General features: G+C 36.8%; 1 protein-coding gene across 1 annotated transcript in view; it reads left to right on the top strand.

Moving 5' to 3' along the window:
• LOC105441437 (ubiquitin carboxyl-terminal hydrolase 24) overlaps positions 1-12,823 on the top strand; it is a 64,902-nt gene that overhangs the window by 7,644 nt on the left and 44,435 nt on the right. The window contains exons 2-14 of the mRNA XM_030988643.1: positions 1,764-1,953; positions 3,121-3,332; positions 3,824-3,985; positions 4,439-4,510; positions 5,450-5,590; positions 6,156-6,314; positions 7,362-7,476; positions 8,120-8,223; positions 8,710-8,817; positions 9,395-9,652; positions 10,588-10,671; positions 11,604-11,753; positions 12,339-12,470. Of these exons, the coding sequence (XP_030844503.1) occupies positions 1,764-1,953; positions 3,121-3,332; positions 3,824-3,985; positions 4,439-4,510; positions 5,450-5,590; positions 6,156-6,314; positions 7,362-7,476; positions 8,120-8,223; positions 8,710-8,817; positions 9,395-9,652; positions 10,588-10,671; positions 11,604-11,753; positions 12,339-12,470 (1,887 nt within the window). The remainder of the gene's footprint in view (positions 1-1,763; positions 1,954-3,120; positions 3,333-3,823; positions 3,986-4,438; positions 4,511-5,449; positions 5,591-6,155; positions 6,315-7,361; positions 7,477-8,119; positions 8,224-8,709; positions 8,818-9,394; positions 9,653-10,587; positions 10,672-11,603; positions 11,754-12,338; positions 12,471-12,823) is intronic.

Raw genomic sequence — 12,823 nt, 5'->3', positions numbered from 1 at the left:
TCTATGATCATGATGACTCGAGTCGTTGCCGTTGTGAGGAGACTATTTAGTGGTCCATTCAAAGCAAGGGGGAACCACTAATTTGTCATTGTAAATTTGATACGATAATTGTTTTACCATACAAAGATATATGTTTTATTGTTCACATAAAACTACAATTTTTTGATATTTCACAGTAGTAAAATGATCATTTTAAAGATTTTTTTTGTTTCATCTCCCCTTCTTCCTTTTTATTACCCCTATTTAGTAATGGACGAGCGCAATCTTTTTTCGTTGCGGTTTCTTATATCTGATTGGTCGAACGTAACATAGGTGTACCTTATTTGGTAGGGCTGTTGAATGATTCATAGATCCGCCATTTTGAATATATATGAATATTGATTAGCTAGACCAGTGATTATAGGTGGTGAGCTGCTTCGCGGCTCACGGTTCCTAGTCTCGCCGTATCAGACGTTCTGCTTAAGGTTAGTCTAGCAGCAAAGAAAAAAGCTCGGCACTCCGCCTAGATTATAGGCTAGGATAGTGTTGGTCCATATAGTGACGTCATCAAAACATCATTATTTTTCCGGCGAATCTCTCGTATATCCCAGCTGCTATGGAGGTGGTTGTATTTGTATTTTTATAAATCACCCGATATGTAGTTGACCTAAAACTTGTACGATGGCCATCTGTTAGCTTACCAGTTTCTAGTGATACATTAGTTGGCACATTTGTGATCTTCTTTGAATTTCACCTTTAAAGCATTTGCCTGTCAGTTTAAGTCCAACCCAGGCAGGTGACTGAAGTCTGTGTTGTATGTTAATGTGCCCCTCTGCTGTTCCACTGATGCAAGCTAGGTTAGAGTAGAAAATATGCCCTTGGATAGGATGTTAAATGGAGTAACCGTGTAGAGGAGAGTAACCACCTTTGCATGTTAAGAACCCACTGTTTCCGGACCCCATGGAAGAACAGGCGTATTTTGTTAATACGCCTGAAATGGGCTATCCGCCGTATATCTCATTTATGTATGTATTTGTATGTTGTGATGATTTTATACGGAAATAAAAACAAACAAACAAACAAACTGCACTAGTCATATTTAAGAGTAGGGGGAAACCCTGGTGTATTGGTTCATCACCTCATCTGCACATCCCAATCAGTTATACCAGAAGGAGAGACCTGAGGGTTTATTGATTCAGTTTACTTTTTGGTTCCCAGGCACAGGTGATCGTAAAGATGGTTATGATGGTGGTGGTGGTGATGATGGTGGTGTTGGTGGTGGTGGTGGTGGCGGTGGTGATGATGATTGTGGCGATGATGGTGATGGTGCTGATGATTGTGGTGGTGGTGTTGGGGCGGTGGGTACGGTGGTAATGATGAAGATGATGATGATGATGATGACGATGATGATGATGATTATGATGAGTTGAATTGATGATGATGATTAAGGTGATGATGATGATGATGGTTGGACTCTTGCTACGCCTCTGTGACTACACATGTAATAATAATAATAATAATAGTGGGTTCTTGTAATAGCGCTCATGTCTGTCAGACTTGACACTCCTGGCGCTCCCGATTATTACCCTGGCTTTTGCACAGCTGCCATTACGGCGCTCAAGGAATTAATTCCTGCCAGGTACCCATTTACCCATCACCCGGGTTGAGTGTGGCAAATGTAGATCAATGTCTTGCCAAACGACCTTGTGATCAACAGTCCGGTGACATTTCCACTCGACCACGACACCTCTATATTGCTAATTTGTACACCATCTATCTTGCAGGATGAAGATCCTAGCTCCAGCAGCGTGGAAGCAAGAGAGGAGGAGAGTGTGGAAGTTTCCAAGGAGTTCCCTCAAGGAAATCTTTACGAGCTGGAGGGCAGAGTTTTCACTGACCAGTGGTCAATACCTTACAAGAAAGAGGAATCGCTGGGGAAATGTTTGGTCGCTGCCACCAGATTAGCCAGTGAAGGTGATTATTGATTGGTGTACTATTTTATTTGAGTTATTAACATGGAAGCTGGAAGGATGTATAATCTTCAAACACTTGCACCATAATAAACATACCTTCTATGAGGAAATATTTACTGTTGTGAACCAATAACATTGATGCACTTTTTAATGAGGCTTTTAAAAACATGGTTATTTTAGTAAATTTTGTAGTTCAGGAGCTATTAAAAATGAAACTTAAGGTTCAAGTTTATTCCTTTACCTTCTGTTTCACATTTTTGAAGGCCAGACTTTGAAAATACCCCATACTAATCATCTATAAATATGATGTTGGTATCACATAAAGTTTCTACATGTATGTAATTAGATTGCTTGGTTCATGCTGTAAACATTGATATCACATGACCGGCACATTACACATTTCCTGATTGAGAAATGTGTAATAAAACATGGCCTAGTCTGTCATATATATGAATAACAACACAGCAAGAATGAAGGAAGCCTGTCTTAAAGAAATCAGGCTTTCTTTAACCAACAGCAGGTCTGTCTTTCTTTAATTTACAGATTACAAACACTGATACTAATTAGTCACTGTAAGAACAAGAAGATTTTCCCCCTTTTTGTCTGAAAGCAACACAAACAAATGCTGCTTTGTTAAATCCAAAAGGAGTGAATGTAGGATGCAGTAGAAAGCAATTTTTCTGAAGATTAATGTCTACAAAGTTAAAGACCAGTGTCATAGATTTCTCTGAACAGTGTTCCCTTTGAGAAAAAGTGTTTATAAAGAACATCTGAATATGGCCTTGATTGTTTTTCCTCCCACAGTTTTGGTACATGTCTGACTGCACCAAGCAGTACCATATGAAAGGGATTGAAAAATGGAGAAATCATGTCTTGCCCGATAAAACAGCACTGACTTTGGCTTCGTACATGTAAATGGGACATCCCAGTTCCAAAACTATGATTACAAGATGGTTGTAGGAGTGCAAGTTTGAAATGGCCATGTTGCACGTATGAACAGAAGCCAGCATTTCCAATCATTCTTTATGTTTGACAAATGCTTTGTATAACAACAACAAAAGTTGAGAAACTGTTCATACCCATGTCTTATTTTATAAAGCATGATAGATATAGCTCAAGCCATTTCCACTTGGTTTAACAATATTACTTTTAAACTTTCTCTATCCAGGTTTGCTGGAGAATGATGAGAACTGCGTGCGTTTTGTGAACCGATGCATGCCTGAAGCTTTCCGTAAGCTCATGACTTCCAAGGCAGTTCATCGATGGGGCGCTGAGATCCATGAAGGCATCTATAACATGCTACAGCTTTTCATTGAGCTAGTGGCTGTCAGACTCAAATATAAACCTGTACCCATAGAGCTTCTTGAGGTCCTTGGCATGGTATGTGTTGTATTTCTTGGTTACTTAAGTGTTGATTGGAAATGAGATAAGTGGATGGATATCCTGGTCTTGTTGTGCTCAAAAGGATTTGATTCATAAGAGCCCTTGATAATATATTTCTTAGGCGTAAGTTGTTGACATTTTACAGCTGTTCTTCTTCATATTAGAAGCACTTGATAACCTTTGTAATCAAATGTATTGAATATGAAGAAAAAAAGTTGCATGGAGGGAAACTATTTCTTAATACTAAAAATTGTCAATTTCTATGACAAACTAATAAATGATAGCTGCTAATCCAGATGCATAATATTATTGAGTTTAAAAATAGGTAAGGGTACTGCATGAACTGCATGCGAAAATTAGGCTCTTGAGAAATTGTACCAATGCTATATAGAACCATCAACAGAGAATTCGACAAAAATGTATCCAAGTTCAATTTCTGGTATTGTAAAGAAAGGTACTTATACTGTTGCTTGCCTCTATCCCTTCAGGCCTTAAACCCAGAGACAGAGTTCCATTATAAGAACAGGGCCAAGAAATGGGACCATATATTCTGGGAAGAGAAGTTTGGTGTGAACAGCACATTCGCCGTAAGCCCGCCCTTCGAGACGTACAAGGACCCCTGTGGATGGCTCGTCAATCTGATCAATGCTGTAAGTCTTGATGGGTTTCTTTGTGATGTGGTCTGAATTATGGCTTTTAGTCCACTAAAGAATTCAATATTATGAGTTTATTGCATAATCCATTTATCACTTATTTTAGTTTGAATAGAGTTGAATAATAATAATAATAATAACAATATTTATAAAGCGCAATATATCCATCTCTAGAGATGCTCAAGGCGCATACAAATAATTTAAATTAATATTCAACATACTTAAGATTAAAGAATTATTAAATGTTAACTTGCATTAGAGTGAAACATTTAGTTCTGCAATGTTGTATGAATCAAAACAGACTGAGTCACTGAGCTGTTTTTTTAAAATTATAGACTCTTTTCCTTGTTTTGTTATCGACTTAGTGCTAGAGTGGTGCATTCATTTTACACTTCCCTGTTATATGAAATATTCTCACTTTTTCTTCTTCTTTGTTTTTTATAATCCTAGTTTGCTTACCATGGAGGTATGGATCAGATTCGAGACAGAGTACTGGAATCGTTAGATGACGTGGATCCTCCGGTAAGATTTATACTCTCTTTAAACTCCCTTGCATCAAAATAGAGCATTGAAGATGTTATTATATGTGTATGATAAACAGATCATTTGTGATAGGATGTTAAGGCATGAAGCCTCTTCTCCCATTTCGATTCTTTTGACTGTGCTTGTCCTTATTAAACCGGTTTTTCAATTTTTGTTCTTGTGTTTCCCCTCTTTTCCCTTCTTCCCCTTTCTTCCTTTCTCACTATTTTTGTATTAAATCTCTCCATACCTCCTTTTCTTTTTAGACTACTCCCCCCCTCCCCCTCTCTCTCTCTCTCTCTCTTCCTCTTTTTATCCCTCTTTCTCACTCTTTCCCATTTACTCTCCTTCTCTTATCTCATACATCCTTCTTGTCATACCACTCCCCCCTCTCTCTCTCTCTCTCTCTATAACTTTTTCTCCCTTTGTCTCTCTTTCTTTCTCTTTCTCATTCTGATATGCTTCTCATCATCTTCTATACCTACATTGCTAATATATCTTTAACTTGTTATTTTTCACTCTCCTTGAGTTGTATGGCTGTTTTATGACAATTTCTATCATTTCCCTGCAAGTATATAATCATCCACTAGTGGACCTTCAAGTATTATCCTAAGGGCTTTGTAAATGAGAACTTATGCTTAACCGAATGACCCTTATCCTGTTCAAGCCCAGAATCTCCCAATTACAAGACGTTTGCTCTGCTAATTCAATTCAATTCAATTCAAACTCATTTTATCCTTGAACATTGAACAAAGCATCAGATTGTACATTCGTAACAAATTACATTTCAACAAGAAAAGAACAACAACAAAAAATATACACTTGAAAAATAAGAAGCCTCTAGATTATTACATTTTAATGAACCATTACGCCTCCTCGTAATGTTCCCTGAACACTTACACATGTCAATTTTCCCCATTTTCTCTTTCTCTCCTCTAGACTCTATCTACATTGATGCAGCCGCTGGGTTACTGTGGAGAGTACCTGAACCCTCTCAAGTTTGCCCCCTTCATGAGTCAGGTTGAGAAACAGGTCCTCAAGTATGTCCAGGACCTCAAGGAACATGAACTCAAGAGAAAGGTCAGTACCATAATAATCAGGATCCCTCTGCGCCTCAGAATAGTTTACTAGATCGAAGACGCATAACAAATGTTGTATATTATTAGTACCATCCCAACCATTGAAATCGCTGAAATATGAAAATTGCCCAGATGACTAAATGAATCAAAATTGTGCGTATGGACAGGTTTCCAGTGAGCTTTCGTAGCTTATTGGAGAAATGTTGTTATTGATGTTGTCTTAAAGTAGATATGTGGAGAAAGAAAGAATATACTGTGGTCCAATCATTGCTCCACTAATCTGTAGGATTTGGAGTAGGTTTGCAATTGGATTTTAGGATAGGTCTAGGGCTAGGTTTAGGGTTAGTTGGGTATAACACTTGGTCTATGGTTTTAATAAAGTAATTTGGTTACAGTAGTTTAGAAAAATGACCCAGAGCAGTTGGCACTGGAGCATGCGTCATACCAACAAACAAAACTATACATTTTTTTACAAAATGTATGATCGTATCAACACTTTGTATAGCCTTCAAACTGTTATTCGCTGTATCCTAACTTGTATGATGCTTACTATCCTTCCGTGACAGAAAACCGGGAGTATCTCTGAGTTGCTGACTACCATGAAGTGTCTTTGCCTTCACTTCTGGGTAGACGATGTTAAGAAGGTCGATGACCTGAGACTAAGCGTGGCTCTGCGTATGCTCAACTCTCCTCACTTCAATGCTAAGATGAACAGTCTCAAGGAGGTATGTTGCTTTGCATTCTTTAAACAGATCAAAGGTGTATTTTGTTCTGTATCCAAGAGATTAAATGTTTCTGTAACACTATCCACATTTATACAGTAGGCCTGCAGTTGCACTATGTGAGAGGGGAGGATTAGGGAGTCCTGAAATGAACTGTTGGTAACCTTTCTTGAGTTTATAGTTATAAAGAGAACTATAGCGCCGATAGGACCTCAACCACTCATCCTCTCCTACCGGTGCTATTATAGTTTTCTTTAGAACTATAAACTCAAGAAAGATTACTATTCACTCATTCTCTGGACTCCCCAATCTTCCCCCTCTTACATTGTGCAACCGCAAGCCTACTGTATAAATCACCATGCAAACCGATACTTATAAGCAGCATCTATCCACATTAACATTCAAATAGTATTAACATTATAAATAATCTGATGAACATTTGTCTGAAGAAAAGAAAAGAAAAACTCCTGATTGATTGATTCACCTCAGAAGGGGATACAGAGAAACTGATTCTTAATAAGGATTTTCAAAATTATTATAAAAACTAATTTATTACCTTATTTTAGAAGTATGTCATCATATAACAAGAAATTTATGGAAGACTCAATTTCAATTTCTTTGTGTACTTTTTTTTTTCTTTCTTCAATGCACTGTTAAAGATAAAAAAATGTATGACCAAGTTGAATTGATAATGTTTATTTTATCTGGGGGGTCTTTCACAAAGATCCTAAGTCAAACTTAACTCTAAGTTGGACTTTATCATTATGGAGAGCCATTTGTAGCCTTAAAATAAAATATATTCAAAAGCGAAAAATTCAAGTATTTTAGATTTGTTATAAATTCCACATCAAGAACATGAAATCTTCTTGATAATAGAAGATATGAATGATATGAATCAACATTACATGTCTTTTAAAATAACTTTTACAAAATATTTTCATACATGCGAACAGCTTTCCATAATTGTTAAGTCCAACTTAGAGATAAGTTCAACTTAGCATCTTTGTGAAACACCCCCTGCTAACCTTTGTTTACCTGTCCATTCCAAAGATTACCAAGATGATCGAGGATACAAGTATATCCAGCAGGAATCGGAATGCTATTGAGGAAGAGGTCATCTTGGACTGGTTGGTGGAGAATAAAGTTCTATCAGTAGCACTCGAAGGTGGGATACCTGTATATAAAATTGCACACCACATCAACAATGACGTAGCTATCTTCATTTCTTTTACGAAATGTACCATTTGAATCGCTTGAAGTAGTCAATAGACACAAAAATAAGTTTAAGTCCACCCTGAAAACATATTTATTTCAATTGTTGTAAACAATTAAGAGGAACTTGGTACCGTATATTTCTCTTTGCTTTTCTTTCTAAGCACATAGGGACATACTTTGTTATGTGTTATGCGCTATATAAAATTTTATTATTATTATTATTATTATTTAATGTAGCATGTTCTCACAAACATTCTCAGAAAATTACATGTTAAGAGATTGGTTCAAACAATGATTGGGAAACAAGGTTATATGAGCGATATCATTGATATGGAACTCCTTTGAATATACTCTTCAGTCAGAATGATATAATATCAGAGATTATTTGTACCATGGTATGAATAGAATACTTATTATTCTAGCGAAAATAAACATTGATATTCATCGTACAATAATGTGATCCTAATTTTCAAACATTTAGGGATGCTTCCTCTGTCATTTTTAGACTAAAGATGAACAGTTGAGCTACTTTCATGACCATGTCACAATGCTGATTAGTCCATTCAAACCAATCTTGTCTGTATTTCTTACAGGTAATATAGACCAGTCCCAGTATGCTGACAAGCTGAAAGGCATCGTTGAGTTTCTAGGACCAAAACTCTCCATTGAAGATCTCACCAAGATATGGAAGATGCAGGTCAGTACATCATTATCAAATTGGCAATGCTGTTTAATTATGATAATGATCTTGAGGTTATGTAAATCTTGATGCAGAGGTCTGCAAACACTTCCTCATTTTCACAGTTTCATAGATTCTGTATCTTTTACCAAATAGAAAAATCGTAATGCTTAAAAAGGTCAACAGAGTTATTGTGTTTTTCATTCGAAATTCGATTGAACAGAATAAGCATGAAAATGTGAGGCAAATTTTCATGGATATCTTGTTAGCAGTTGGATAAAATTCAATTTTATATACTACACTTTGCTATAGACTCCAAGCTGATGTCATCAATTTCAGTAGATGGCATTTAATGATTTATTGTGAGAGTCCATGTTGAAAGATTTTAACTACAGTTCATACCATGATTGTAGGTACAACCTATACTGAGATGCCATCAGTACATCTTTATCCTATGTGTATAATTTTTACGCTCATACTCTGTGTGTGTTTGAATGTATCTAGAACGACCAACCACTGACCGTAGTGGACAACATCCATTCCATCATGGCAGCTGCAGCGGTCAAGTTCAGTGGCGAGCAGCTGGAACACCTCTTCCATCTCATTCAAAAGGTCAGTGATATCAAAGGAAATTTCGAAACTATCGCTATCTAGTGGGATGTACTGGTTTGCAGACTAAACCATTGTCACTTTCAGTGCAGTATCTTCATGATCTGAGCCATAGACTACACTGAAAAAAATAGTGCATGGTTTAATCGATCCAGCATGTAGACTGCATTTACACATGCCCTGCTCTGTAGCTGTTGCTGAAAGTTGATGAGTTGTTGAGTTGTCGATTGTCAAGATGATCCAAATAATTGCATATTTCTCCATTCATTTTGTAACTTGTATTAACGACAATGATAACAATAACAGTACATTGGTTAGGATGTAATACACCATGGTTCTCAGCTTTTTTTCACTATTATTAGAATTAGGGAAATGAGTGAGAGTAAAAACATAGCATAGTGTGAACATACGCATATGAGAAAAATGTTTACATAGAATTAATATAAGAATTAGTATTTCTTGATTTTTGGAAGTTTATTCTAAAGTTCCTTATCCAACCTTTTGAAGTAAGATCCTCACACAGGTATGAACTAGTATGGATTAGATTTAAGAAAGAAGATTTGTCCATTTACACCCTCAGGCATGGCAGAATGAAAACGAGCGTGTGCAGGAGAAGCTCTTGAGCCTGATCGGTAGGATAGGTCGAGATGCCAGGAGTCCTAAAACCACCTGCAAGGTCCTGGAACTGCTCTGGGACCTGGCCCACTTACCAGCCATTCCTAAGAACCACATGGAACATGCCTTAGAGGAACACCTCTTTATCCTGAGTGACTCTCTAGCTGTTGGAATGCAAATCAAGAACAAATACGTTGCAAAGTGTGTGGAAGATATCAAGAGGGTAAGAACATTAATTTTGTTGTAGTTTAATGAAAACAAATTTGTAGTTGCTAAATATATTACTCATTGCGGATATAGTATCGAAAATGATATCGCTAGTGACATTCGTTTGTCTCGCAATTTATGGTCAAAAAGGGATCTAAAAAATCACAACGTTTCGTATGCCGCTGCTACACTTCGTCAGGTGATAACAAATATGCTTACAATATATTTTATCACCTGACGAAGTGTAGCAACGGCACACGAAACGTCGTGATCTTTTAGATCCCTTGTTGACCGTACATTGCGAGACAAACGAATGTCACTAGCGATATCATTTTAGAAATTTGTAGTTGTTGTTGAACATCTATTCATCGTTAGTCACTCTCTGGCTATAGAAGATCAGATCAAGAATAGATATGTCCCAAATCATGTGAAGGACATTAAGAGAGTAAGAATGTTTTTCATTTGTTAGAAATTTGTCTTCATAAACTTTTAGAAGAAAGCTCCAGAAAGTGCTGAAATCCTTTGGCAATTCTTTTTGATAAAAAAGATACCATCTGTATTGGATGAAAAGTACTTAATGGTGTCTGTCTTGTCCATAGAAAGATGGTTTATGATAATGACAACATATATTTATACCATCTTAATATCATGTTTTCAGTATGCCTTAAGGTGCATTAAGCTGCAGTATTGTCCTCTAAATTTCTTAAAACTGGAGAAGTAAATCATTTGTCAATTACATTCATCCTTTTTCATGAAGTGATGAATGATTGATAAAATGAGACTGATGTCCTTTATGGACGAAGTGTATCAGAAGAGCCTTTGTTTTAAGCTCAACATTTTCATTTCCTTTTAAGAGAAATCTTAAATTTGTTTTAAATCATTGTGATTTCTTACGGAATCTAGAAGTGCCTTTGTTTTAAGCTCAACACTTTTGTGTCCTCTACTTAACAGTGTCAGTTCGTAGTACCAGCCCTGAGACAGATTCACCAGATAGCCAAGGGTATCACCAAACAGAGCTACAGCAAGACTGATAAGGTATGCCATTTGGATCAGTTCTTAATGTATAATCATTGTTTGTACAAAGTACTCTTGATGATACTGTATCCTTTGATACATGTATGTAATTTATTTGTTTTATTTTTCATTTTATAAGAAGCAGTGAACTGTAAGCTCTTGAAGCCTTATCTTATTCTATCAACTTGGCTCTTATGTCATTAAGGAAAACATATTATTTGCATTGCTTCTCTCAATTAAATGTGTTTCTGGTAGGATGCAAAAGGCAATGTTGTTTGTTTAGCATAAGAGTGTCTGTAAACAGGCACCTTGTTGGAATGCTCCTTTTGGAGTGGAAAAGTTGCATATGTGTACATGTATATTGTATATGTATATTGTATATGTATATTGTATATGGACAAGCCTGAATCTGGTGACTAGGGTAATAATGCATCTGGAAAGCACTTGGAGACACCATAGATGTATAAGGTGCTATATAGATTCAGAATATTTGTCAATTAAATTTATCCTTTTTCTGTAAAATTTTGAAAGAGTGATAAAATGAGACAGATGTCCCCACATGGACAAAGTGTATCAGAAGTGCTTTGTTTTAAGCTTATAGACACCATAGATGTATAAGATGTAGCATAGATCCAGAATATCATTGTTATTATTACCCTTTTTGGTGTGATGTGTATTTGGCAGAGTTTACCTCAGGAGCTAAACAAAGGGCTATATAGATCCAGAATATCATTGTTATTATTACCCTTTTTGGTGTGGTGTGTATTTGGCAGAGTTTACCTCAGGAGCTAAACAAAGGGCTATATAGATCCAGAATATCATTGTTATTATTACTCTACTTTAATGTGGTGTGTATTTGGCAGAGTTTACCTCAGGAGCTAAACAAAGTGCTATATAGATCCAGAATATCATTGTTATTATTACCCTACTTTGGTGTGGTGTGTATTTGGCAGAGTTTACCCCAGGAGCTGAACAAGACGTATGACATCATCAAGCTGACCACACAGAGTCTCATGAAATGTCACAAGATGGCTATCAATGCAGCTGGGCAGGATGGCTTGTCTGGTAGTACTATAGTGGATGGCAAGTACACACATTGTGAGGTAAGGCTTCATTTGCCAACTTAGTATCGAGGGCAGCGCTTCACAAAACCGTTGTAAGAACATGTTCACCAACATCCAATTGAAACACATGTATTGCGATTAACACACATTTCAATGGGATGTCGGTGAACTTGTATTTACGGCGGTTTCGTGAAACGATATCCTGACCTTCATCTAGGTGATAATTGTTGTTTTGATCCTAAAACAGGAAATCATGAATAATAATAACAATAATTTTGGATATTTTCAAAGCGCACGTATCCACCATGCAAGGTGCTGAAGCCGCCCCAATATTACCCCGGAACTGCTAGGCTACTGATATCGCTTCTCACAGCATAAAAAGAATTCCTTCCTACCGTTCCCCATTTAACATGTGGGGAATGTAGAAACATACACCCAACCTATGTTGTCCTCTCATTGAAGAATTGAAGAAAACTGATTATTAGGTTCGGATTAGACCACTTACATGCACTTATAAAAAAACATTTTCACCAAATCAGTGAGCTCGACCAGGACTATATATTACCTTCATTCCATCAAGATTTCTTTACAATTGTCTTTCACATGTTTTCATTTTGTTATCAGCATGTTGAGATCCATCTGAAATTCCTTGCATTCATTCTACAAGAGGGCGCCCTCTATCTCCAGTGGCATCGAGCGAGGGAGATCTGGGATACGTTGGTAGCGAACCCAGAAGCTTGTGAGGCAGACAGAGAGGTAAGTATAGTCAAACTGTCCCATGAATTGAGATCCCTGTCTCTTTTTTATCTTGTCATGGTTAAATTGTCATTGTATTTTGTAGAAATGTAACGTTTTGCCTCTCAGCCAGGTGATATACAGAGATACCTTTAGGAAGAAATTCCTGGAATTTTCCTAGAACATCAGGACAGCTTGGGTAAAGCTAGGGTAATAGTGGTACTTTGTAGGTACCTTGAGCTTCCCTTGGTAGTTGTATTTGGGACATCATACATTTAGCTATATGATTATCTGTTTTTGAAGATGATCAAGGGTGTACAGAGATGACAAAACATTAGCTTTGATGGGAAGAGTTAAATGGCTGATCATAAGAC

The sequence above is a fragment of the Strongylocentrotus purpuratus genome, unplaced genomic scaffold (genome assembly GCF_000002235.5).
Source record: "Strongylocentrotus purpuratus isolate Spur 01 unplaced genomic scaffold, Spur_5.0 spur5_contig_840, whole genome shotgun sequence".
NCBI lineage: Eukaryota > Metazoa > Echinodermata > Echinoidea > Camarodonta > Strongylocentrotidae > Strongylocentrotus > Strongylocentrotus purpuratus.
The sequence above is the reverse complement of the archived record's forward strand: the minus strand, read 5'-3'. Positions and strand labels throughout refer to the sequence as shown.